This window comes from Cnephaeus nilssonii, assembly GCF_951640355.1.
Source record: "Cnephaeus nilssonii genome assembly, chromosome: 7".
NCBI classification, from domain to species: Eukaryota; Metazoa; Chordata; class Mammalia; order Chiroptera; family Vespertilionidae; genus Cnephaeus; species Cnephaeus nilssonii.
The window spans coordinates 94,131,832-94,158,793 of NC_137078.1; the positions used below are offsets into that span (position 1 = coordinate 94,131,832).

Genomic DNA, 26,962 nt, shown 5'->3' on the forward strand with positions numbered 1-26,962 from the left:
GGAGGCAGCCGATCAATGATTCTCTTTCATCATTGATGTTTCTCTTTCTCCCTCTCCATTCCTCTATGAAATCAATAAAAAATATATACTTAAAAAAAAACCAATGATTTTTAAAAATAATAGTTGCTGATGTTTAGTGAGCATGTATTATATGCATGGCCTGTTCTAAGCCCTTTGCCTCATTTTATCTCCCATGAGATAGGTATTATAGCTATCCTCACCTACAGTTGGGAAAACTAAGGCTTAGTGGTGCTAAGAGACTTTGCCAAGGTCACATGAATAGTAAGTGGTGGACCTGAGATATGAACTCAGATTACTGCCTCTAGGACTCAAGTTCTGGGAGCTTGTAACTCAGAAGATTTGAATTTTTGCCTTCTACTTTCCTGGGTGCACCATGCTTTCTGCATTGACTATACATTATTTTTTAAAAATGTTTTTATTCATTTCAGAGAGAGGAAGGGAGAGATAGATACATCAATGATGAGAATCACATTGATTGGTTGCCTCCTGCACACCCCCTATTGGGGATTAAGCCTGCAACCCGGGCATGTGCCCTGACCGGGAATCAAACCGTGACCTCCTGGTTCATGGATTGACGCTCAACCACTGAGCCACACCAGCCGGGCAAGTATACGTTACTTTTATAATCAGACTCAATGAGTAAATACTGATAATCATGCCCCGGGTTGCCATGCCTGGAGCCGCTCGGGAAGGCCCCTGCCCACCCTGTCTTCTTCCGACCTCCACAGGAGATGGTCACGTGGGCTTCAAAGATTTCTTGGCCGTAATGACAGACACCAAGCGCTTCTTCTGCTCCGTGGGTGAGCAGGGATGAACCAGGGCAGTCAGAGCCGGGGGAGGGAACAGGTGGGTGGGGTGGGGTGCAAATGGTAATGGCAGCCACCATCCCATATCCCCAGAACAGAACGCCCTGACGGCTCCCCCGAATCCCCACACTCTGCTCTTTGAGATCCTGTCCCTGGTGGTGGAGATGCTGGCCTTACCTGAGGCAGCCTTAGAAGAGATCACCAAGTGAGTAGGGCTGGTTGTGGGGAGGTGGAGGGCTGGGGACACGGAAATAGCACCGAGTGTTTTGGCACCTGTTCATTTATTCTTTTAATGAAAAATAACTGTTTTCCAAAACAAAACAAAACAGGTCCGTAAGAAGAATGACATTGTTTTACAATATTGCAAATCTCTTACTTAACATCTGGCATAAGAGAGCTGGATTCTCGTATCTGCTTCTGCATTCAATCTGTTGCAATATGTTGTTTTGCCTGAAGTATATGAACAAATCTGGCCTCACATACATATGTAATTGGAGAGAAATATTTTAATAGCCTTTTCATTTAATAGCCACAAATGATGTGGATATTTTTCTTTGATACTACACCAAATTTGACAAATGGTAGTGTCTTAAAGGTTGCTTGCAATCTGAAATCTGAAATCATAGCAATGAAGTTTTCAGACTCTTGTAAATAAAAATCTATTGGTCAGCCTTGTAGTTTGAATGGGTCTTTTCCCATGAATGCTTTTGTAATATGCACTAGTCATTTGGAAAATACTGTGTACCTTCCAAATGTTGACATATTTCATTCATTTTTGCTGTAACCTGGGTATGTGTCCTGACTGAGAATTGAACCAGTGACCTCTTGGTTCCTGGGTCAATGCTCAATTGCTGAACCACACTAACTGGGCCAAATCTCCAGTCATTAAAAAAAATAAAAATCACAGGATGAAATGTACAGCATAGGGAAATTAGTCAATATTATCATAACTTTGTATGGTGACAGATGGTCACCGATTGCGGTGATCACATCGTAAGGAATATAAATACTGAACCACTATGTTGACACCTGAAACTAATTATTATATGTCAACTACACTTTTGTTGTTGTTAATCCTCACTTGAGGATGTTTTTCCCATTGATTTTTAGAGAGAGTATAAGGGAGAAAGGGAGAGAGAAACAGAGCAGAAGAAGCGCTTGTTGGTGTCTGATTGATGTGAAAAACAGACACATCCATTGGTTGCTTCCCACATGTGCCCTGACCGGGGCTGGGGATCAAACGTGCAACTCAGGTAAGGTCCCTTGACCAGGAATAGAACCCAAGACCCTTTGGTGCTCTAACAGACACTGAGCTACACCAACCAGGGCGTACTATACTTTAATAACAACAACAACAACAACAACAACTTTCTATCAGATGTAGCCTGCAGTACATATAGACTTGGGTGAATTCCTCTTTTCTCAAGGTCCCCCAAAATGTCCTGAGATTCTTCGGCCTGTCAGGAAGTGACCCTTACTGACCTATAAGACCAGGAACTCTGAAATTCAGGTACCAGGCAGTATTTTAAGCAGTACTTTCTAAGCAGTGCCTCCATAAAGTCAACTTCAGTTCTTTAAAACTGCCTGGTCATATCTGATCTATGTTTATCATTTTCAAATATGACATTACTACCCTAGCCAGTTTGGCTCAGTGGATAAAGTGTCAGCCTATGGATTGAAGGATCCTGGGTCTGATTCCCGACAAGGGCACATACTGTATGTACCTTAGTTGCAGGCTCGATCCCTGGCCCTTGTCAGGGTGTGTGTGAGAGGCAACCAATGTCTCCTTCTCACATTGATGTTTCTCTTTCTCTCTCTCCCTCCTTTCCACTCTCTCTAAAAAAGTCAGTGGAACAATATCCTTGGGTGAGGATTAACAACAAAAAATATGACATTAGTGTCAAAACCTTGGTAACATAATATTTTTCATATGTCCTATAACAAGAAGAATAAATTCTTATATTAATATGAAAATAAAAATACTTAGGAAAATAAAAATATTCCAAAGAGTTTTTAATTCTAGAGGATTCAGCAAGGAGAAAAAGTTGTTTTCATTTTGTTTACAAAGGTATAATTTACCAAATTGTTATTAGTTATAGGCAGCTTGAAAGAGAAAAAGGATTTCTTAAATCTGAAAAGCAAAAGGAACCAACAATGTTTCAAACAAAAAAGGTCATAAAATTGTAATCATCACCAACAGTTCATTCTCATGTAACTGATTTCTATTCTGCTTATCTTGGGTTAGAAGTTTTATGAATCCATCACCTTTTTCATCAGAATTCTGGAGATTCTCACCCAGTTCAGTGGTATGATCTTAAACGTATCAGAGACCTATAATCCAGAGTACTTATCAGAGTCTTGCATAAATTTCCTTGAAGTATTTTTACCTTTAGTTAATTGCAAAGGCTTTCAGAGAAGAATCAATAAAACAATAACTGTGAATTAGGAAAGACTTAAAATGGCCAGGTTAAAGATCTGATGAGAATTGATTATGTCTGTGATATACAGCATTTTAAGATAACTGTAATTATGACTGATAACATTATACCAAGGCATATCAGATTTCCAGAAATTTTTATACAATTTCTAGTACACTTATGTTGATATAAGAACACCCAAACCTAGAGAATTTTTATGAGTTTATTTGAGCCAAACTGATGACATATGCCGGGCTGCAAGATCTCAAATGCTCTGCAGAATGACAAATTTGCAGCTTCTTTTATGCATTTGAAATTAAGGAGGGGACGGAAGATTACATGAAGGTGGGAGAAAGCCAAGGCATGGATTGGCTCTCTTGAGGGTGGTTAAGTCTTAGAAGGAGGGATCTGATTGGATGGTTCACACATTAGAGTACCATGCATATTTTGCAACCTTCTTTCTCTTTGGTATTCTGATACACTAATTAACCCCAGGGGCCTCCATCTTTCTAAACTCCAATGTCTGTCTCCTTACCTAATTGTCTTTTGCTTGGGAAATTACTTCCTGCACTGCAGTCTAGGAAGTACCTCCAGAAAAAATTCTGGGGAGAACATAAGACTCACCTCATTGGCTTCTCTCCTCTCACAGATCATTCTTGTGCTGCCTGTTGTCCAATATCAGACAGCAGCATCATATATTTTGTTCATGTACCTATTTATGGCACTAGGACAAGTTCAGTACTAGTTGTTCCATCATGGCCAGGAACAGAATTCTGCTCATTTGTCTTTTCTCTTTCTCTCTCTCTTCTTCAAATTGGATTTCTATTGATTTGTCTTCAAGTTTACTAATTCCTTTTTTCTGCTATCTCCAATCTGCTCTTAAGCTCATTCAATGACTTTTTCATTCTAGTTATTATATTTTCTGTTCTTGAATTCCCATTTGTTTCATGTTTATAGTTTGTTTCTCTGTTCACTCATTAAGATCACATACATATTCCTTCAATTATCTGAACATATTTTTAATGGCTCCTTTAATGCTGCTGTCTACTAAATCCAACATCTGGGCCATCTCAGGATTGCTATTTATGAGTTTTTTTCTCCTTACTATGCACCACATTTTCCTGTTTCTTTACAGTCTGATGATTTACTTCCTGGACATTTTGAATGATATGGTTTAAAAACCAGATTCTGTTATCTTCCTTTAATAAGTATTAATTTTTGTTCTTGTAGGCAGCTCAATTACTAGCTGATTATCATGAATTTGTGTAGGCTTGGTTTTTTACTTTATTAGGGCATCATTGTGAAAAGTTCAGATTTCTCCTAACCCTCTAGCTTGGTAAGACTCAACTTCAAATGCTGTTTCTCCTGTGGATTTTAGTCTCAGGGAATGTCTACAGTAGGCAAGGGTTGGCAAACTATGGGCTGCAGGCCACATACAGCCTGTTCTGTTTTTATAAACTTTCATCAGAACACAGCCACAGCCATTCATTTACATATCATCTATGGATTCTTTGATGCTACAATGGCAGAGTGGAAAAGTTATTTATTAACACTTCTGTGATGGTGGAATTATTTCTCCTAGTAGTTATATCAGGTTTTGATTTACATTTCATGTCTAGAATTTTGTATTCCCTGATGAATTGAACATTTTATAATTTAGTCTCTAGTAATGCATTTTGTCTAAGGCCTAGTTTTTAAAATATTAATATGGCCATACCAACTTCCAATATGGGTGCTCCCTTGTAGGTAACTAACTGTTTTTTTCTTGCTGCTTTTAATATTCTTTGTCTTTTGCTCTTGGCATTTTAATTATGATGTGTCTTGGTGTGGTCCTCTTTGGATTCCTTTTGTTTGGGGTTCTCTGCGCTTCCTGAACTTGTAAGTCTATTTCTTTCACCAGGTGGGGGAAGTTTTCTGTCATTATTTCTTCAAATACGTTTTCAATATCTTGCTCTCTCTCTTCTTCTGGCACCCCCATAATTCGGATGTTGGTATGCTTGAAGTTGTCCCAGAGGTTCCTTACACTATCTTCATATTTTTGGATTCTTTTTTCTCTTTGCTTTTCCGGTTGGGTGTTTTTTGCTTCTTTGTATTTAAAATCTTTGACTTGATTCTTGCAATCCTCTAGTCCAGTGGTCAGCAAACTGCGGCTCGCGAGCCACATGCTCTGTTGACTGAGTTTGCTGACCACTGACCTAGACTCTCGATTCCAATAATTACAGGCTGTTGTTCCTTGTGATTAAGCCCCTATCCCAGTGGTCGGCAAACTCATTAGTCAACAGAGCGGCAAATATGGCTCACGAGCCGCAGTTTGCCGACCTGGGCTCTAGTCTGCTGTTGGATCTCTGTATACTATTCTTTATTTCAGTCAGTGTATGCTTAATTTCTAGTGTGTCCTTTTCAATATCCTCGAGGGTCTCATTAAATTTATCGGCCTTTTCTAGAAAATTCTTGAAAAACCTTGTAACTGTGGTTTTGAACTCTATATCCTCCATTTCTTTCATTTGTGACCTGTTTCTTTGTCTCCACATTTTGGCTGCTTCCCTGTGTTGATAGAGTGCTTTGTGTGCTAGGTGTCCTATAGGGCCCAGTGGCTCAGCCTCCCCAGTTACCTGAGGTGGACACTCTTGGTGCACCCCTTTGTGGGTTGTGTGCACAGTCTTGTTGAAGTTAAGCCTTGATTGTTGTTGGTATCACTGGGAGGAATTGACCGCCAGGCCAACTGGCTGTGAGGATCAGCTGTGTCTACAATGGGAGAACTTCTGTGCTGGAGACACCCTTATGAGACAAGACTTGCTTCACTGGGGCTTTGGTGCTGAGTCTGCCCCCTGAGTGAGTCCCTTATGGATCTGAGGAGTTGTAATCTGGATGGTCCCACTCTGACCACTGGGTACACTGGCTCTTGGATCTCCAAGGAGGTGCTAATTTAGCCTCTGCCTGAGGCCACCCAGCAGGAGCTACAGAGAGATCTGCAGATTCCTCTTCTTTGTTTGGGTTTTGGAGGTGCCCAGATGAGGCCCAGCTGTGAAGCAATGCAAAATGTGGAGCCTTGAGCCTTCTTTTGGATGTTCTGGGTCTTTCTGACTCAGCTGCAGTTTGTTAGGTAATTTTAGATTTCAAAGGACCAGGCCATTCATATGCAAAAGCCTCTGCGCACCGCTTGGGTGGGGTGGGGTTTCAGGGCAGAGCAAACAGCAATGGCTTCCCGTCAGCCCTGCCCTAAGAGGCCCTGGGGTCTCAGTGTCCCTTGGTAATCACTGCAAGTACCTCTGAGAAAAAGCCACCCTCGAGTTCTGCCCAATGCCAGACAGTCCAGTTTCTCCCTGTATGAGTCTGGGTCCCCAGAGTCTTGCCCAGAAGAGGAGTTCAGAGCAGTCAGGAGCTTGTGTCTCCCACCTGATTGAAAAAGACAGCAGCATACTCAGTTGCCAGCCCTTTCCACTAGAGCGCACGCCTCCATACCTGTGCACTTTACTTCCGCAGCTCCTCTGAGTCTCAGTGTGCTTTTCTCTTTCCTTCTAGTTGTAGAATTTCCACTCAGCCAGCCTTCCTGTGGTTCTGGATGTTCGTTTTGTCTTTTAGTTGTAGTTTTGAAGTGGATGTGCGAGGCAGCAATTTCAGGTGTTTACCTATGCCGCCATCTTGGTTTCTCCCCATACTCCCCACTCCTTGAAGTCTTTCTTCCAAAGGCAAGCATTGACTCCCTCCTTACTTCTATGTAATATGCATAGACTATGATATTTTGGTTAGATTTTTAGACTTTTATCTATTGACTTCTGATGATGGTAAGGATTTAGCTGTCTAATACAATTATCCTGCCAGATTCCCACTCCCCATTCCAATATAGCATCATTTTTTTAAACTAAATAAGTGTTTTTTATTAATATACTATAATTTCATTTCCTTTTTTTTAAATTTCCTAAAATGAGTTATCTCCTTGTTTTGTATTTTTTTAATTCATTGATAATTTCTGCACCTTCCTACTATTTCTTTTTCTTGGATGGAGGCATGTTCTAAATAATTCCATTCTTGCTTAGGATTATCTTTCCAGGCCTGCTGTAGAACTACCACTTTGGGAGCCTGTCATCCTAGGAATCCTTTTTTCCTTTCCTCTAATTAGGATTCTGTTTGCTGGATGTCTTACTCTTTTTTTCTAAAGGCAGCATGTTTGCCCAGTAACTTTTTGGGGTTAGAAAGGCAATAGTACTTCAACAACAGGTATGCCAGCCCTCAAAATGTCTGTCGTTTAAGATATAGAGATCCAATCTAAACTAGTTGTCCCATGGTAATTGCACTGCCATTGTGGGATCTACCTTTACCTTTGCCTCTCTCCTGTGTTAGACCCCATTTTCTGTATGTATAGCTTCCTTTTCTTTTTTTGGTTCATGCCTTCATTTTGAATGAGTGTTCTTCAGTAGCTTCTTGAGCAAGCATAGGTGGGAGGTGAAATTTTTGAGATTTTGCAAATCTGCCAAAGTGTTTTTCTACCCTCAAACTTACTTAATAGGTTAGTTGGGTATAGAATTCCAGGTGTCTTAGTTAAGGAATAGACCCAATGTTCTATAGTTCAAACAAGATAGTTTATTCCTCTCTTATATTGACAGTGTGGAGGAAGCAGGCAGGAAGACAAGGTCCCCCCAAGCACCCAGTTTCTTCCCACCATTCCCTAGGTCGATCCTAAGCTAAGTTACCAGCAACACACCTGAATTCAAGCCCACAGGGAGGGGAAAAAGAGGAGTTGGGAAGCAGGCATCATCCCTGTGGGGTGAAGTTATTTTCTAGTCCATCTTTTATTTGGTGCACTGCCTTTTTAGGTCCGTTTTACACAGAGATCTAGATCCAATTTCCATGTGAGGGCTCTGGTATTTATTTTCTATTTTCCCTATGTGAAGCCCAATATGCCCCAAAATTCCAGGCCCCAGGGATAGGTAGAGGCTCTAGCAGAACCATCAGCTTAAGCCCTAAGAGTTTCCCAGCACCACTGCCTACAAAGCCCCAGGTTGTCTGGCCTTGCCATCTTGCTGCCCACATCTCCCCTTCTCCCTCACATACCAATCTCTAGCTCCCTCTGGCTTCCTTGCTATCCTTAGAGGTCACCAAGCTCTTTGCAACCTCCTGGCCTTTTCACATGCCACTCCCTCTAGATATCCATTTGGCTAGCTCCCTCTTCTCATTCTGCTCAGATGCCACCACCTCCAAGACTTCTGCTGACCACTGTGAGCCAAAATAGCTCCTCATCACTACCCACTACCTAGCTTTGACTTTCCCTTAGAGAACCCGTAACTATTGACATGGTATTGTGTGTGTTTTTATTTATGGTCTAACACTTCCACTAGTTATGAGCCTAGGTAGTTGATTTAAAAAGTAATTCTGGGGAATGGGAGTGGGGAAGGGACATGAACAGCAAAGGAGGAGAAGCCAATACCAGGATGTGCTATTGAGGAGACTATGAATGGTGGCTCAGAACTCAGGCAGGGGAGAGAAGCCTGTATACTTTAGCTGTTGGCTCCTTTGGTCAAATGTGGCCCCCTACAGGTGTTTAATTTCCCTGCAGTTTGGTTTGCACATGGATCAGAGAAGCTCTGGGGCAGGGAGCAAGGGGCTCAAGCCTGAGGCAAGACCATGTCAGGCTGTGCTTGAGCACACCTGGTGGAAGCCCTTGTGGAAGTGGTTGCTGCGGCAATGGGTACAGTGAGAGGTGAGGCCGAAGGACTGTGATAAGGGACCCTAAATAAACATACCCTGCACCATTCTTTCCCAAGTACTTAGATGAGTGGTCAGTACATAGTAAGTAATCCATTAATATTTACTGAATGAATGAATGGTGCTGCAGTCTAGTGGAGAAAAGGCAAGTAGTGGTGTATTAAAATAAAGTAGGCTATGGGTTACAATGGAATAAGCACAGGTTATTGGGGCCCACAGTGGGAGCCTAGCTAGTGAGCGGGAGGAGAGAGAACTTTCTGGAAGAGATTGCCCTTAAGCTGAAATCTGGAAGATGAGCAGGAGTTATTGCACAGCTGACTTATAAAACACTTGCACATCTAAGTACAAATATCAGTGACAGAAATCAAGGGTAATATTTACCAAGCTCTTCCCATGGACCACACACTTTGCTAATGCTTGATGGGCAGTAATTTAACCCTATAACATGTGAACTTTTTGATCCTTTTTACCCAGGGAACACCTGAAGCTCAGAGAAGTCAAGTGACTTGCAGTGACAGGAATAAGATAACCATTTCCCCCATTTTACACAGGGGTGATTGTGACTGAGGCTTAAAGCAGAGCAATGACATGCCCATGGTCACAGGAAGTTAATGGCAGAGCTGGGACTAAAACCCAGGTCTCCCAACTCCTGGGCCTGTGTTCCTGCTCCAGAGCCGGCCAGACAGAACAGGCCCCCAGGAAGAGTGAGGGAAGAGGAGGGTGAATTAAACATGGCCAGGCTGAGCTGAGTGGGCACTGCCTCCCCAGCTATTACCAGAAGAAGCTCAAGGAAGGTACCTGTAAGGCCCGAGAGATGGAATCGGCCATAGGCCGGCTGCGGTCCCGGAAGAAGCTTCCCTACAACCTGCAGCAGGCAGACACCTTGGAAGTCCCAGAACGAAGGGTCCTCAGGATCCTGAGCCGGCTGAAGCATCAGAGCTACGGTGAGGGCCCTGGGCATGGTGGGGCTCTGCTCTCCTGCACATCTCGCCTCGTTCCCTGGGCCCCTACAAAGTCAGAACCAGGCTGAGAGACATGGTTTCCCCCTTTTGGGTTAACTGTATCAGTCAATGGGCTGATAGTCATTACCCCATCTCCAGCCCGCTGACAAGGCCTTCTACATGGACTCTTCCCAGTGCCTTAGCCCTGACCACAGGTTGGTCCCAAGAGCCAGATGATCAGCGCTCCCAGCTCATCACTGATTGAGCACCCACTGGAGTCACTCACTGCACTAGGTCCTTGGCAGATGCGTTAGAATTTAATCCCCATAATCACATATTTACCCCATTTTACAGATAACTGAAACTGGGTAAGTTTAAGGAACTTGCCCAAGGCCCCATATCCAACATGTCAGAGAAGGGAGTTTATACCCAGCTCTGACTCCAAAACCTGTGCTCTTTTCACTGGGCAAGGTGGCCTCCCCATAATAGTAGGTACCATTAGATTCCTACTGTGTGCCAAGTGATGGGGTAGGAGCTTTCCAGAGTCTAGAGTGTGCCTACCAGACTTTGCCAGGACCCATTGCAAAAGACATCTGCTTTTTTCAGCTGTTATTAGCCCTTACGCATTGCTCAGCTTTTAGCTGAATGCTTTGCACATACTATCCCTTTAATCCTCATCATACACTGTGAGGTGGGTACCACTATCATCTCCAGCCTATATAGAGGCCTGGAGAGGTAATTTGCCCAAACCCAGCCAGCTCATGTAGCAAAGTCAGGATCTCACCTGGGTCTACCTGCCTCCCAAGGCTGGGTGTGTTCTGAAACATCCCCCTCTCCTGTCTCCTCCTCCCTCGCCAGCTGCCAACCTGCAGAGCCCCTACGCCCAGGTGCCCTGCATCCCACTCTGCCCGAGGTTGGACAAGAAGATGGTAGGTCGGAACCAGTGCACCCCCACCAACCCGAGCCCTGACATCCATAGCCTCTACCTCCAGTCAGGATCTCAAGGAAGCAGGTGGGTGCCCAAAGGGCAGGGGCCCCAGCCCAGGCCCATCCACCTCCTTCCTTACTAGGCCCTTGGCCTAACCCAAGAATATATCCTTCTAAGAAGTGATGCCTGGGAGACTGTTGCTCCGGGGAGGAAAAAAAGAGAAAGGGGGGAAAACGAACCTTTGTTGAAGGCCTGTGCACCAAGTGGATTATTCATGAGTCATGGTACTTACTTATGCTTTCCTATGCCCAGGACCAGGGGTACATACCGTCTTTCTCTTAGACTGGCACTGCCTGCCTTTCTCATCAGGAGGTTTAACACTCCAGTCCTTTGCCCAAGTCTGGTTCCATGTTAGGAGTAGCAGGAAACAGACTTACATCTGGGTAGAGGGAAGCTTCCCCTGTAGCATTCCCCTTCCAGCGATCTGGACTTGGAGTCAGGCCTCTGAGGCCTAACTGTTGGCTCATCACTTCCCAGGGAAGGCGTCCTCTCTCCTTGGGCACATGGAGATGGAGCATTTCCTCCCACCCTTCTCCCTAGGGAACACAGCTCTGACAGCCGAAAGTGGCTCAGCTCTGTGCCAGCTCGAACCCACTGACCCTGCAGAGTCCTGACTCTGGACAGCTGTCTAAGACCTGCAGACAGATAGGTCATCAGGCAGGGACCACAGCTGGATTTTGCTTTTGTGGCCTGGTAAGCCAATAAACACCAAGAACCTCAGCCTTTGTGCCTGGTGCTGGGGCCCCTGCCCTCTGGGCACTCACCTGCTTCCAGGTGCCAGGGAAGGCCCCCACCCAGGTTCTCACCCCTCCACTGGGCTCTCAGGGCACAGGGCCCCAGTCTCCCTTAGGCTTGGGAATCCCTGAAGCAAGATGTACCTCAAAACCCTGCCCAGGGTTGGGGTTCTGGCTGGACGTGGCCCTGGGTGCAAAGTCTTGATCTTATGTGTACACTCAAAGGACAAAGCTGGGATTTTCCTCAGCTGGGGTTTTCCTTTTGGACTAGGAGCCCCCCAAGGGCAGGAATTCTCTCTCCTCGCTCAAAAGGAATGGTGAACATAAGGGAAGTACCTGGGAAAGACTCGACCCCTGAAAGGGGCAGACCCCATGGAAGAGAGGAAGGGCCTCACCCATGTTCTCACCAACAGAGCCCCAGGGCCTAGGGATCCCCTTCCCGTGGAGCCTAAGGGTGTGGATCCTTACCCCCAACACACACACCACCTCAGACCTACTTCTCTAACAGAGAGAGAGCCCCTCCCTGGGACTGAGTAGAGGTAGCTCCCAGTGGTTAAACAAGCAGCCACAGCAAGAAGTTAGGAGGCCAGGGACTGAAATGAGGACAAGGCTCTGACAAGTTTAAAACATGTATTTAAAATACAATTTATAAAATGCTTAATCTGCCGACTCAGGAGCCCGCGGTGCGGGGTGGGGTGGGCAGCTGCCCGCTAGATCAGCAGAGCAGGACTGCAGGGGTGCAGCCCTCCCTCCCATGCCCTTCTGTTCAGACACCCAAGGGGCCCATGTGCACCCTTGGAATCACATGGCCAGAAAACAGGACCCCAGAGGTTTCCAGAGTCTCTGCTTAGCAGGGAGGATAGGGTAGCCCTACCGGCCCATCCCTGAGCAGAGCATCCCCAGATGGGGCAGAGCAGGGTATGGCTGGACTGGATAGGGCAGGGCGGGGCAGTGGGCTCTGGAAGGGGTTGATGGTAGCAGATAGGGTGTTGCCTCCTGCCTGCAGGTGGGGAGCACCCTGATTGAGTGGGCTGAGAAGGGTTGGTCACCAGGCCCAGACCCCCAGCTCCTTTGGTTATAGGCTGACAACAGAGTAGTGGCTCATGGGAAGCAGTTAGCTGGAAGGTCTGAGGCCTGGCTCATGGGGTCAGGGAGGAGCTGGGGGAAGGGGACAGTACCATGAAGGCAGATAAAGGGGCAGCAGCCTCAGGTTTCTGCCCCCCACACCCCCCTGGGGTTTTCTAAGCCAAAGCCCGCAGCTTACTTAAAAAAGTTAAAAAAAAAAAGCACTTAAGGAAAGTTACAGACAACTACCAACACACACACACACACACACACACACACACACACACACACACACACACCCCAAACCGTTCTCCCATCTCCCTTCCCACCTCCCCCAACACAACAGTTCACTGTTTTCGTTTTTCTTTTTAAAAAATTTGCTACCTCTCCATCTGGGAAGCCAAGGAGGTACAGGCACACAGTGGGCAGAGCCCCATCTTTGGCCAGAAGGAGGTGGGAGCACCAGTCCCTACTAGATCCTCAATCCACAGACACCCATCAGCCAGTCTTCCCTCTGGCTCCATTAGGGGAGGGGGGCAAGAACAGGTTGTCCCAATGGCTGGGCAATCAGCACTTCTGGCCTTCCCATCTGGCCTACCTCTGTGCCCTTCTCCAACTGAAAGGACAGTCTCACTTTGGGCCAGAAACCACTATTACATGAGGGATGGACACTACACATTTAGAATGAGGAAACTTGGTCAGGGCAGTGGAACTATAAAGACAGCAATCAACCTTCTCCCTTGCCCATGCCTGGAGGTAATTCCCTGCCAGAATAGTCTACAGTCACAACTCAACAACCTGTAGGTTCTTACTGACTGAAGCTCTGTTCCAACTCCGCTCATAGACAATTTCCTGGCTTCACACAGTTACAAGACTGTGCTGCGGACTAGTTGCTGATTCAACTGGCAGCTGGCCCTTCCTTCTAAGGGCAAAATGTAGTGGGACATGGCTTGCTGAGCCTGGCCTACATTCCCACAGGGCAAGGCCAAGAGTCAGGTGAACAAAGGTGGAGTGAGACTCCAAAACCTAGCTTGCCACCTTGGCCACCACAAGCTGCCCTAATCACAAAAACATCACACCCACCACTCCAAAACTCATCCACTGAGTGGGAGGCTGTCTGGCTAGCTGAGGGATAAGGCGCAGTGCAACAGAAGAGACCAGAGAAAGCCTGAGAGGGCCAGACTGTACACACACAGAGCTGCTCTGGGCAGCTGCCCTCTTAGTCTCTTCCACCTCAAGGAGCCAAAGCAAATCCCTAGGCTCCAGGGACAGAGGGGAAACTGCCTTCATTCCAGGGCCTTGCTCTGGAAAAAGGGTGAAGGGTAGCCTAGGACTATGGGGAACCAGTCTGTCATCACCAATCTGCAATGCACAGCTTGTCTTTTCCCATATGTATTCAGAATGGTCTGCTCCCAAGGTAGTGATTTCACAAAGGAAATGTACCAGCTATAGTTACCGAGCTGATGCCATCCCTGGAGATGGCACTCCACAGACACCTTCTGACCACTCGAGGCAGGAGGCTGAGCCCTGGAGCCAGACTCTCCTGGCTTTCCTTGTGCTGACAGCAAAATACTGAGCAAGCCTCGCATCATTTACTTCTAAGCTCAGGAGTGCAGTCTCACTCCCTGCTCTCTCCTAGAAGTAGCAAGCCTGGCTGGTAGGGAACCACCCTGAGGGGATTGGGAAGGGAAAGTCTGTTCACTTTCCCCATCTCCCAAAATACTAGAGGTGGGGTTGGCACCCTCCCCAGGCTCTCTGAGCCTATAGAACGAGCCCAGTCTCCAGGTAGGGCCATGATGCCCTGGGACTTAGCTGGGGGGAGGGAGGTATAGGCATGGGGTGCTCATCTGTCCTGGCGGCTACAGAGCCCTGCCCCTTTTCTGGGCGGCAGTAGGAATACAGAAGCTAAGCTCACCAAAAACCTATTGGTTAATGTTTCTAGTAAATTTCCCAGAAACATTTTTAAGTAGACTACCAAACTACCCTTTCTTAATTAAAAATTCATTAAACTGCTAAAACCCTTACCATGCACTTTTTCTTGCAAATCAGATATTTGTATAAACAAACAAAAATAGGAAGAAAAAAAAAAAAAAGAAAGGATAATTTTCAAATGGAACTTGCTTTTAAGTGACGACGACATGCACTTGGGGGTGGGTGGATGGGAGTTCTCATTTGTTTTGAAATCCCAAATTAATGAGCATGATAAACTGTTATTGCTGGCACTGGCTTTACCCCAAGTGGCCAAGTGGCACTGTCTGACTCTCTACTCTTAAGTCCCCTAACCCCCATCCTTTCCCTTTCCATTGACTTGGGACAGCCCTTGTAGACATGCCAATCACAGTGGGAAGGGGGGAAAGGGGGAGGTCACAGTGCATGGGGTTCAAGGTCACAGTGGGAGGAGCAAAGGGGATCACAGTGCAAGTTAATCAGGTCCTTCCCTCTGCTCAAGTCCAGTTGTCTGCCACGGCAGTGCGACCCATGGCGGACGACCCAGGAGGTGGTGACGGCGGCAGCATTCTTTCTTGCCCACATTTATCTGCGCTGTTTGAAGCCTTGTGACCCATCAGGACCCAAAGGCTGTCTGATCACATTATTGGGCTGCCTGCTGTCTTCGGGTTGGGAGATCCTGGTGGGCCTGAAGGGAAGAAGATCAGAGAAGGCCTGAGAAAGGATTGAAAAGAGGACTCCAGGTCTTAAAACCAACCACGCCTGCAGCTGGGGCAGAAGTCACAGTGGCTATTAGCCAACTCTGCTCCCTGAGCTTGATTCTTTGGCAAGTGGACTCAGAGCACCTCCGGGCCGGAAAGCTCCTACACGGGGCAGGTGCCCATGTCCACCTCTGGCACCTGGAGCACTTGTCCCCCCGTGTGGCTCACCATCATTCATCTGGAGGCAGGGGGAGTGCTCAAGGGCCAAGCTGTCCAGAGGCAGTGACCATGGACAGTGCATCCCCCGCAGAACAATGAGCACAGACTTTATAGAGCGTTGGGTCAGGTAAAGACTCCTAACCCAAAGCTCAATAGAGTGAGCCAGCACCTGCCATTGCTTCCCTCCTGCTTCTCTGCAAATCATGTGGTTAATGGGAGACTGATATTACTATGAAAGACTAAAGGAAATGGACTTTTTCTTTTCTGCCAAGTGAAAAGAGAGACAATGGAAGCCTCAGGACAGAAAGAAGGTACATAGATTAGTTCAAGTGCCAGATTATCAAGCCCAAGGAGGTCTCTCAAAGTTAGAAAGAGGTTGTTTGAATAAATACTGCTTTATCAGGAGGTAACAAACTTAAGTACAATTTCTAGGACTTCAGAGAAACCATCAGTGGGTTATTATGAGGACCAGAAGATAACAAACACGGAACTGGGCACTTTCCATTGTGCCAGGCAGGGTTCTCAGAACCCTACGCTCATTTAATTGCACAACGACTTGTGCAGGTACTATCATTATTCCATTTTCCAGATTAGTCTATGAAGACACAGAGAGATCAAGCAGTTCTAAAGCAGAAGTAAGTGGCAGAGATGGGCTCCAACTCTAGATTTTGACTCCAAGTCCTTGCCTTTAACCTCCATACCACACTGTCCCCTGGTGTCTGCCAGCGAACCACATCCTCAAATCTTGCAGAACAGTAAGGTAGCCAGTGCAGCACAATGAACTGGCTCAGTAGGCCGGTGGACAGCTAGAGCTGCAATGGTTCCCGCCCTGATTCTGCTTTATTAATCTACTTGCAGCCAAGCTCTCTTCTCCTTCTCCTCCTCCTCGTGGCCTGGTGGGGTGGTCCACAGTCAGCCCTGCCAGTTACACTCACCTGTCGAGGATGGGTTTCTCTTGTTCCTCCTCGGGGCTGGCGCTGCCCAGGATCCGCTTCCGGGCTTCTGCGTATTCTGCCTCCCGCTGTGCTAGGGACTTGACAGGAAGGGCTGGCCTGCTGGTGGAGTTGGGGCTGCTGACCACACCGTTGCTGGTGGGCCTCTTGAGGATGCGGATCTGTGGGGGGGGGCCGGTGGGAAGGCTATCGTCCTGAATCACAATGGGCACTTTGGGAGGAGATTTGGATTTCCTGCTGACAAAGAGCAAACACAGCTTCACAACTCCTATTCTTGATTGAAGAGGCCCCATCCATGTCCCACACCCACCCCATCACTTTCCTCCTCCTATACCTCCTATTTCTCCCCGCCCCACAATTTATTTTTTATTTATTTTTACTTTTTTTTACCTCCTATTTCTATTCATTATTCTCTGGTCTCTGACCAGACATCAGAATTCTCACTCCTCAGGAAGGGTTTCTCAAAGAGCAACCTTGCCATAAGCTCACACAATCCACAGGTCTGCTCCTGAGACCTAACCCCAGGCAAAGAGGGCTGGAACACCATCTCATTTTCTTGGACTTCTATTCCTGTTCATTACAATTACATCAAGCACTACATGGCCCCTGAGGCAAAATATTTCAGGTCCAGAATCCAATGACTTCTGTTAAAATCCCAACTTCCCTACACAGATCAGTGTGTAACAGGCTGGTGTGGTGGGAGCCCCTTAGCTTTGGGGTCAGCAAAGTGTTTACCAGCAAGGTCTTCCACCACATGTGCTCAAACCAAACTACCAAGGAGCCCGCTCCGCCATCCCTGCCTGGCACCAAGACAGGATTTACCAAACTGCCTCAGCCTTCTGGTAAGTGACTTGTGCCTCCCAGAGACAAGCTACACCAAACAACTGGATCACCTCTTCAGAAGACTTCGGAGCAGAGACACCTCCCTCACCAGGGCTCTGGTATGCTGCGCGCGGCGGGGTTGGGGTGAAGGATGATCCTAGAAACAGTGCTTGGCAGTGCTCAAAGGGGAGGCACTGTCCAAGGCTGGTGGATGTGCACATCAGGCGATGTGTCCACAAGGAGAGCAGAAAACAACATAGGAAGGAAAAGAAACAAAAGCCACGGGGGAAAAGGGATCCAAGCAGGAATGGCCACCCCTTAACAGCCACAAAGATCCTCCCCAGAGCAGTCAACTGGCTTCTCTTCAGAACCAAACAGCCCACAGGGGGCTGTCAGTAGACTCTTGATTGTCAGGAGGGGTAGGCACTGGAGGAACTCAGCTGCTGTCAGGGGAACTAAAATAAGTTCTGGGCAGGACAGGAATGGCAAGGCAAGGGGACTGTAACCAGGTGTTAGTGTAGTTGCTGAGATGAGCAGACAGACGGACAAGGAGCCAGCAATCTGATCTAAGAGGAAGGGAACCAGGGAAGCTGTTGGGCAGGCAGGTGGGCACTCCAGAGTTCCCTGGGGAGTATCTTGTAGCCCATTAGGCAAGTCCAGAGAGGCCCTCTCTTCCTCCTGCCTGTCACTTGTCCCTGTGGGAAGCTGGCAGGTTACCTAAGCCCAAAGACAGACTGCTGAAGTCAACCTTCACCTGCTTTGAAAACCCACTGCCTTTGCTTTGAAGCTGGGGGATGAAGCTATCTTTCAAGGTCTAAGAAGTTCTGAGAATCTTTTCTTCCAGGATACCCCCAAAATGCCCTAAGCCACCAAGTCACAGAAGGCCCAGAGAAATCATCTGTCCAACCTCCTTATGGTACAGAGAAAGAAACTGATGTTCAGACTGGGGGGCGGGGAGGAAGGGACAGACTTGTCCCAAACATCAGAGCAATTGGGAGCAGAGCCAGGCCTAAACCCAAGTCTTCTGACGTGTCACCTCCCCACTTCCATCAAACCACCTCACACAGGGTGCCCACTGAGGTAGGAGACAAGTGTAACACTCCAGCCTCACTCCCAAAAACCTCAAGCCACCATATCCTTGAGGGAAGGATTCACTGCCCAAGAGCCTGACCTGCTAACCCTAAGAGCCAGCTGGAGAACACCACTGACTGCCCAGCTCTCAAATGCAGAGAGCATGAGTCCTCAGACCAGAGAGTAGCCTTACCTCTCCTTTTGTGTGATCTTCAGTTTTTTTTCCAACCGTCTGTCTATTTCCTAGAGGAAAAAAATGTATATAAAAAGTGGAAAAAACCTCTCTCAAATAAAAACTTATGCCTTTATTTTCAGAGCTAAGGGCAGTGTCCTCTCTGGCCAGGGACATGACTGTGTCCTTTGAAATAATGGATGTGGAGCTCCCTTTACTAAACTCTGGGGTTTGGGGACCTGACTCCTTGCGGGTTCATCTCCCTCCATTCCCACAGCCGCAGATAGTTCTAGACCTCATTATTCAGCTGGGTTCTTTGCATTGCCTCCAGCTAGTCTTCTAGCCTCCCAGCTGTCCTTCACAGAGCCACTCAAATCAACTTTCTAAACACGTCTGATTGTGTCACTTCCCCACTTAAAATACTTCAACTACTTGACCTATCAAGTCCAAGCTCCTAAGCACACCTCACCCACACCTTTATCTTTTGTTTCTTTTTTACACCACAGCAAAGCTGAGCTTTTACTAACCTCCAGAACCTAGGGCTGATCCACTTGCCTGCAATGTCCTCCCCCTTGCAAACTCCTTTTTATCCTGCAAAACCCAGCTTAGCTGTCCACCTCTCCTTTGTAAGGTCTCTGATCCCATATAGTTAAATTGCCTGCTCCTCAGAGATAAGTTCTCCCTTTTTCATTCCTTCATATATCACATTATTATTATTTTCACTATCATGGATTTGAATTATTTGTAATTAGCACCTAGCAAAAGGCCTAGAACAAAACAGAAGCGTAAAGTCTGTGGAACTCAATGGCAGTCTCAAGCCTCAGACCCTCAGCACCAGGAACTCCATGAAGCCTACACACACTGGAAGCTGTGGAAAGAGCACAGACCAGATGTCCAGGCTCCTTGGTTGATCCGCTGCTTTTTCTTACAAAACGTCCCAACTAAACTATCTTCAGTGAGGGCAAGACCATAGATATTGGAGAGGGAAGAAACTGTATGCAAAATTATGTGTTTCTCTGGAGAGAAGATCTGTAACAGTAATTCTCCACCAAGGTTGATAGTGCCCACCAAGGGACATTTGGCAATGTCTGGAGACATTCTGGGTTGTCACTACAGGAAGGGAGGTACTTCTGGCATCTAGTGGATAGAGGCTAGGGATGCTGTTAAAATCCTATAATAGAGAGAACAGCCCCCACAGCAAAGAATTATCTGGTCCCAAATGTCAGTGCTGAGGTTCATAAACCCTAACTTACAAGATACATGGGATTTTCAAAGGAGTGTATTACTTGCAAAATTTTAAGAATCACTGCCTTAGTATAAAGTCTTTGAAATTTGCTGAGATCACCTCAGGGCCCAGGGAATGGCCCATATGCTCTATATGTCCTGAGAATGACTGTATTCTGCAGTTATAGGTGCAGTATAAACTGGTTAACTGTATGGTTCAAATCTTCTAAATTCTTACTAATTTGGCTGAACTACTGACTATGGGAAGAACCAGGAATTATTCTTTCTAGTAAATTAAACAGTTTATTATTATGAAGTGATCATTTTTTGCCTTAAAATCTATTGTTTAAAAGGCCTAGGCTGGGTAGCTCATTGACCCGATCGATACACCAATGTTGCAGGCTCGATCCCCAGTCAGAGCACATACAAGAATCAACCAATGAATGCATAAATAAGTGGAACAACAAATAAATGTTTCTCTCTCTAAAAATAAAAAAATCTATTGTTTAATATTAATAAAGCTATGCCCATTTTCTTTTGTTTAGTATTCCCCCGAAACATGTGTTTCTCTTTTAGCTTTCATCTTTCCAATGTCCTTATTTTTGTCTCCTATGAACAACATGAACCTAAGACTTAAATCCAATCTGATAATGATACTCATTTTGATTGGTGTTGAGTTGTTTAAAATATTTTGTTTTTTGAAAGACCCAAAATATATTTAGGCAAGCACAGCAGACTATATTCTGAGGGTACGATGAACTCTCTGGCTAGGAAAACTCTAGAATGAAAACCTCTCACTCAAACTTGTAACACAAGGTGGTACCCAGTGACTGTTTACTGACAGAATGAAAAGGGGGCACCTAGAGTCAGGGATGACCTGGATGTTTTCTGTGAACTGACAGACACTCAAAGAAAATCTATGCCATAGCACAGTCTGTCAGAACTGTAATTCTCCTAAGTTTTTTTCAAAATTAATACCAGTGATATTGCCTAAGTAAATATTGTCTCAGGTTAGTCTAATGTCCATTACCTTTTAAGGGCTTTTCAAGGCTTACCACAAATAACTTATGGTTTTAAAAGTTTCACAATGTATCATTTTGCTCCAGGCTAAAAATGACACTGCCTATTCAAGTTCCTCCACCGTAAATGCAAAGTTTACCATCTGTGGGATTTAGATACCCTTAGATACCTTCAAACACGTTAACACCAAATGCCTCCACAGGCCAGACAAGTAATCAAACTCCATTTGTAGGGAGCACAGTGGGGAAGTGAAGGGGCTAGCTACAAAGGCACCAAAGAGCACTTGCTCTGCTATTTTAGGAGAAAACTATCAAGATTTTTATGGGAAAGCTATAAATTTTTAAACTTTGTTACATGAACTCTTGCTTTCATATCACTGTGTGGGCCAAATAAGACATATAGGCAAATGGGCCTAATACATTAGCTGATTTTTTTAAACTGTGGTAAAATACACATTACATTAGCTCAATTTGAGGAGCCTCATCCACGCTTCCTCTCTAGGGTCCTATGGAAAATAGGAAATCTGCCCAGACCCAGGAAATGAAGCCTGAGTGGAGAAAAGCCCTTCAAGAGGGCAGATGGGCCGTGTCTAAGTAAATGTGCCTCTGTCCCCCAACTAGGACATGACCAGCATCCTTGGCATGTAATATAAAACTACTGGCTTTAAAAATAATGCCTTATGTCAATATGATGCTTTATGGTTATCATGCACTTCCCCAAACACTCATTTTCTGCTCAAACCACCCTGTGTGATAAAGTAGCTTTTATGTTTGTCAGATGAGGGTAATGTGGCTCAGGGAGGTCAAGGAATTTAGCCCTAGAACTAAAGTCTCTGGATCCCTACCCGATGCTGCTGCATACTCACAATTGCTCAAATCCATGGAAATGCTGGTAAAGCCATTGATCCTCACTCTCTCCTCTCCCCTGAATTCCACACTGCCCCCTGGCACTCCAATAACGAACACTCCCATCAAACTCCAACCCATCAGACAGGACAGGTTATCAGAGCTGAGGAATTCTTCCATCAGATTAGAGTGGGATATAAACCCAACAGCTTTTGGTGGAAAGCTGATCCTGCCATCTCCAGATGGTCACTGGATACCAGCGAGCTCAGGGCGTTCCAAGCAGGAGAGGGAGTGCTCTGCCAGCAGCGGGAGAGGGCACTGCATCTCGCTCTGGAGTCTATCCAGGTATCATGAGTCAGTCCATTCTCTACTTGGATAAGGACTTGCAATTAATCTGCTCTCAGACTCGTTCTCTGAAGAGCTGGATTGAGTTGCAACTCTCCTACAGTGTGCACTACAAGGAGAATATCCGTCTTCTCCAGAGATGCAAACAGTCCAATGGAATTAAATAGTCCTCAGTGTTTTGTGAGGAAGCATCTAGATGTGGGCCCCAACAAGGAATCTTCCTACCTAAGGGCACCTTCTCCTTTTACAAGGATGCATAGAGCCCCAGCCCAAGGTCAAGGCTGCTCCTGTGTTAGAAGCTGAACTTCCATGGCTAGTGAAAGAAACCCATAAGCTCATCACTCTTTGCTCTGAGGGTCATAGGGCACAAGGCAAGTGTTAGGGCATAAGCACATCAGAGGCAAGGTGCTAAAACAGTTTGATTTCCTATGGCTTCTCCTGGGAAGATTCTTTGTTTGTTGCCAACTAGCACTGAGACACTGCAGAAGTGAAGGATTGCTCTGTGCTTTGGTAAGTGGGTGGCCTCCTTTCTTTGGGTCAAAACCCTAAAGAAAAGATCTGTTGGTATCACTTGCCCTGTGGGGCTATACCTCTACAAAAATGAGAGGTATACTTCTTGATCTGAGAGAAAAAGCGAAACCAGAGGAAAGAGTGGAGGCAGGATATCATGAAGTACCTCGCGGGAGGAAAGGAGAGGCCACAGCCACAAGGTGAATGAAATCAGATGTCGATATCTGCAAGTTCAACTCACCTGAGGAAAAAGCACAGCTTCACAGGCTGCTGATGACCTTAGACTTGCAGTGATGATGCTCGTGTGAGCCTCTGGCAGAAAGTTAGGGGATGGAAGCATAAGAGGGGAAGAGCAAGGTAGGGGACACCTCAAACAGCCTAATTTGTAACACAGCCACAATCTTCAAGAGGAACAAAGGAGACAGAGAATAGGAATGTATCGCAAGGCAGGCAGATTACAATGGCAGGGTCTCTCCTGTAATAGCAAGAGATGGATGAGGAAGGAAAAAAAGGTAAGAAGGGGAGAGGAGATAAGAAAGGCAAAGGAGAGAAATAAATAGGCCTTGGTGCAAATTACAGCAAGCACAGCACCATCACAGATGTTCTGTCCAGACCTGAATGTTCAAGAAACAGATTTTATCAGTTCACACAGGGGTAATGAAGCCCTGGGGACTGATTCAAACTAGCCAAACTCACAAGAGACAGAGTGAACAAACCTAAATCTGCACCTATTACACTGTGGTGGTGGGACTGGGTGCCTGACCTGCTGCTGCCTGCTCTGCAGGGCCTCCTCCATGATGCCAAAGGAGCAAAGTCCTGCTCCACCATCACACTCCTCTCTGTAAACCAGAATCCTCTGGTCACCAATGCAACTAACAGACTTCAAAGAATCCAAGACTTCTTGTAGTGAACGGAAGTCTAAGAGGCACCAGCTGAGTTAGAAAAGAACCCCTTTTTATCAGCAACAGTTACTACCTAACTTTTCTCAGATAATTTGCCTTTGTCAATTTGCAATTCAGAAGATGACATTTTCTGATTTTCCTCTCAAACTCAAGGAATAGGGAATCATCTTGCGCGCTCTGTGAACCACTATGTCCCACAGGCTCATATGGCCTTGTCCAGCTCTCCCAAATTATGAAGCACACATCTACAAGTAGGGGTTCTGCAGAAGAAACAGGAACCCTGAGAGTAGAACAAGGTTGCCTCTCAGAGCCAGAGCCTGACAGGTCCTGATGAACACAATGCCACCATTTTAGAAAAAAGTAGCCTGGCTGGTATCACTCAGTGGTTGAGTGTCGACCCATGAACCAGGAGGTCATGGTTCGATTCCTGATCATGCCTGTGTTGCGGGCTGGATCCCCAGTGTAGGATGTGCAGGAGGCAGCCGATCAATGATTCTCTCTCATCATTGATGTTTCTATTATCTCTCTCCCTCTCCCTTCCTCTCTAAAATCAATAAAAATATATATTTAAAAAAATAAAAAAATTTTAGTTGGTTTCACACATTTTGTTGTTGTTAATCCTCACCTGAGGACCTTTTTCCATTGATTTTTTTATAGAGAGTGGAAGGGAGGGAAAGAGACACATTGATTGGTTGCCTCCCGCATACGCCCCAACCAGGGCTGGGGGTGGAACCTGCAACTGAAGCACATGCCCTTGGACCGGAATCAAACACAAGACCCTTCAGTCCTTGGACCACCTCTATCCACTGAGCTAAACCAGCTAGGAACCCCTTTTTTATAACTCAGGTAAATTTAATGTAAAATAAAATTCACTCCATCATATTGGCCCCCATTGTTCCTCAGATAAAACAAACATGCTCCACTCCGAGGGCCTTTGCACTGGCAGCTCCCTCTGCCTGAATGTACTTCCGCCAGCTTCTGCACAGTTTGCACTCTCACTTCCTACAGGTTGCTTTGCCTATCTTTATTTGAGAGGCCTTCTCAGATCCCATTTTTTTAATATACAAAAATGGCAGCCCTGCCAGTCATTTTATATGCCCTTAATCTGCTTTTTTTTTTTCCCATTGTGTGTGTGTGTGTGTAAGTATATATGTATACTAGAGGCCCGGTGCACGAAATTCGTGCATGGGGGGTGGTCTCCTCAGCCCAACCTGCACCCTCTCCAATCCAGGACCCCTCAGGGGATGTCCGACTGCCGGCAGTCAGACATCCTGCTCACAATCCGGGACCGCTGGCTCCTAACTGCTCACCTGCCTGCCTGCCTGATCGCCCGTTACTGCCCCCTTGCCAGCCTGATCACCCCTAACCACCTCTGCCTGTAGGCCTGATCACCCCTAACAGGTCCCCCTGCCGGCCTGGTCACCCCACGCAGGTCGTTCCACTGTTAGGTCGTTACTGAGAGGGTGTCCTGACCAATTTGCATATTACCCTTTTATTAGCATAGATATATAAATAAATAAAACATTATTGTTTATTGTCCATCTTTAAGTCACTAGAAAGCAATCTTTGTGAAGCCAGAATATGAACTTGGTCTATCTGGGTCTGAAATCAGAGACACTATTCATATTCAAAAGAAGAGCTAAGGCTGCTTTAGGAATTTGTCAGCATTGGTGGTGGTGGCAGCAGCATTCTCCAAGTACCTGCCAGAGGTATGTGTAAGGAAGACATTGGGTCCTCCCTTTACCACCTCTAATCCTCACCACAACCCATGGGCTATACAGCAGCCTTGCAGCATGCTCTGAAGTTAAGTGATTTGCCTAAAGCCTCTCAACTAGTAAGCAACAGAACTGAACCCTAAACCTCAAAAGGAGTGGCTGGTGGTGGCCACAGGAATGAGTAAGGTAGGATAAAGGCTTACAAGTAATAGGCACCCCAACCAAGGTTCCTAAGGAAGGACTATAGCAATAGCAGACCACAACTGAGCTGAAATCTAAAGTCCAGATCTTAATGGTAAGATATGTACACATATAATACCTTAATAAAAAAATTGGAAAAAAATAAAGTCCAGATCTTAAATTTATGAAGAGTACCCCACAAGGATATAATTCTTCAGCAGAGAACAGGCTAACAATTTAGATGTATCCTAGGCTGGAGGGCCTCAAAAACTTTGTAACTGCCATTTTGAGATAATGTATTGTCCTGCTTTGAGTGACTCTTCAAAGGGTCTTCATGAGGCAGGGAATCCATACAGCCAACTTTACCTTAAAGAAGTTCCCCTGGCTGGTTTGGCTCAGTGGATAGAGCGTCGGCCTGTGGACTGAAATGTCCTGGGTTTGATTCCAGTCAAGGGCACATGCCTGGGTTGCGGGCTCAATCCCCAGTAGGGGGCATGCCGAAGGCAGCCAGTCAATGGTTTCTCTCATCATTATATTTCCATCTCCCTCTCCCTTCCTCCCTGAAAGCAATAAAAATATATTTAAAAAAAAAAAAGTGGAGCATGCCTGGCTGGTATTGCCCAATGGTTAGTGTTGGCTCTTGCACCGATGGGTCACGGGTTCGATTTCCAATCAAGGGCATGTACCTGGGTTGCAGATTCGATCCCCAGCCCCAGTTGGGGCACGTTCGGGAGGCAACCAATTGATGAGTCTCTTACATTGATCTCTCTCTCTCTCTCTCCCCCCACTCCATTGTCCCTCACTCCCAATCTCTCTAAAAATCAATGCAAAAAATAGTCTCAGGTGAGAATAAACAAACAAACAAGAAGCAGAGCAGAGCAGGCAGGGGTAGGAGTAATGGTGGTGAGCCCTACCTTTGGAATAAAATAGGGGATAAAGTCTAATGGGGCTCCTCTTTCTTCAGGTTCATTACTGTTTTCCCCCTTTTGGTTACATACAATACTAAGTAATACAACTCTTAGAAGAAACAGTATACTAGCCCTCAGCCAGTCTTAGGAACTTCCCACCCTAACTGGACAGAGGCCACACTGTCAGTGAATGGAGAACAAGGGAACAATGTCCCTCACACTCAGAGCAACAACTCTCTCTGCTGCAACATCTGCCTTTGAATGATGCTTTATTTAACTCTCAACACCAGGCAAGGCAGAGTCATCCAATTTTACAAATGAGAAAATGAAGCTGAGAGAAAGGTAGGCAGTGATTTGTCCAAAAGTCAGACCTGGCATTTGAACCTAGTCTTCTGATTTCTATTGCCATGGAGGAGAGAGGGTTATTGACTGGTAACCCTTGCTACCTTTTATATAACGAAGACAGCAAGGCTCCTCTCCCATAGGAAATAGACAAACAGATTTGGGGGATGGAACAAAGTCACTACCAGGTTTTATTCAAACACCCAAGGGAGCAGTCATCAAGGGTACTCAGCAGGGGCAGCAAATAATGTCTCCAGGGCCAAGCCAATAAACTAAATGGCAAAAGCCAGCGGAACAGAACACAATAGGTAACAGATAGTAGCCTGGAGGGGAGGGGGTAGCAGGGGGAGGGAGGAGGCTGCAATGGAGAGGAGAGCAACTGAGATCCAGGTAAAGGTATTCAATACTTAA

General features: G+C 46.0%; 2 protein-coding genes across 7 annotated transcripts in view; one reads left to right on the forward strand and one right to left on the reverse strand.

Annotated features, from left to right (window-relative positions):
- The window catches only part of SPATA21 (spermatogenesis associated 21), a gene marked incomplete at both ends in the record, with an annotated part of 26,721 nt that extends 15,247 nt beyond the window's left edge, over positions 1-11,474 (forward strand). The window contains 5 exons of the mRNA XM_079777879.1: positions 750-821; positions 921-1,032; positions 9,716-9,891; positions 10,747-10,900; positions 11,417-11,474. Coding sequence (XP_079634005.1) covers positions 750-821; positions 921-1,032; positions 9,716-9,891; positions 10,747-10,900; positions 11,417-11,474 — 572 coding nt within the window. The remainder of the gene's footprint in view (positions 1-749; positions 822-920; positions 1,033-9,715; positions 9,892-10,746; positions 10,901-11,416) is intronic.
- Positions 10,519-26,962, reverse strand: part of SZRD1 (SUZ RNA binding domain containing 1) — a 24,923-nt gene continuing 8,479 nt past the window's right edge. Inside the window, exons 1-4 of one of the 6 annotated variants that reach the window (XM_079776244.1) lie at positions 22,746-24,765; positions 18,582-18,631; positions 16,478-16,729; positions 10,519-15,310 (exon numbers count right to left, since the gene is read on the reverse strand). In XM_079776244.1, the coding sequence (XP_079632370.1) occupies positions 15,208-15,310; positions 16,478-16,729; positions 18,582-18,631; positions 22,746-22,844 (504 nt within the window). In that variant the 5' untranslated portion in view covers positions 22,845-24,765 and the 3' untranslated portion in view covers positions 10,519-15,207. Of the gene's footprint in view, positions 15,311-16,477; positions 16,733-18,581; positions 18,632-22,745; positions 24,766-26,962 lie in introns of those variants that run through there. The other 5 variants (XM_079776243.1, XM_079776245.1, XM_079776246.1 and 2 more) reach the window with 5 other exon arrangements.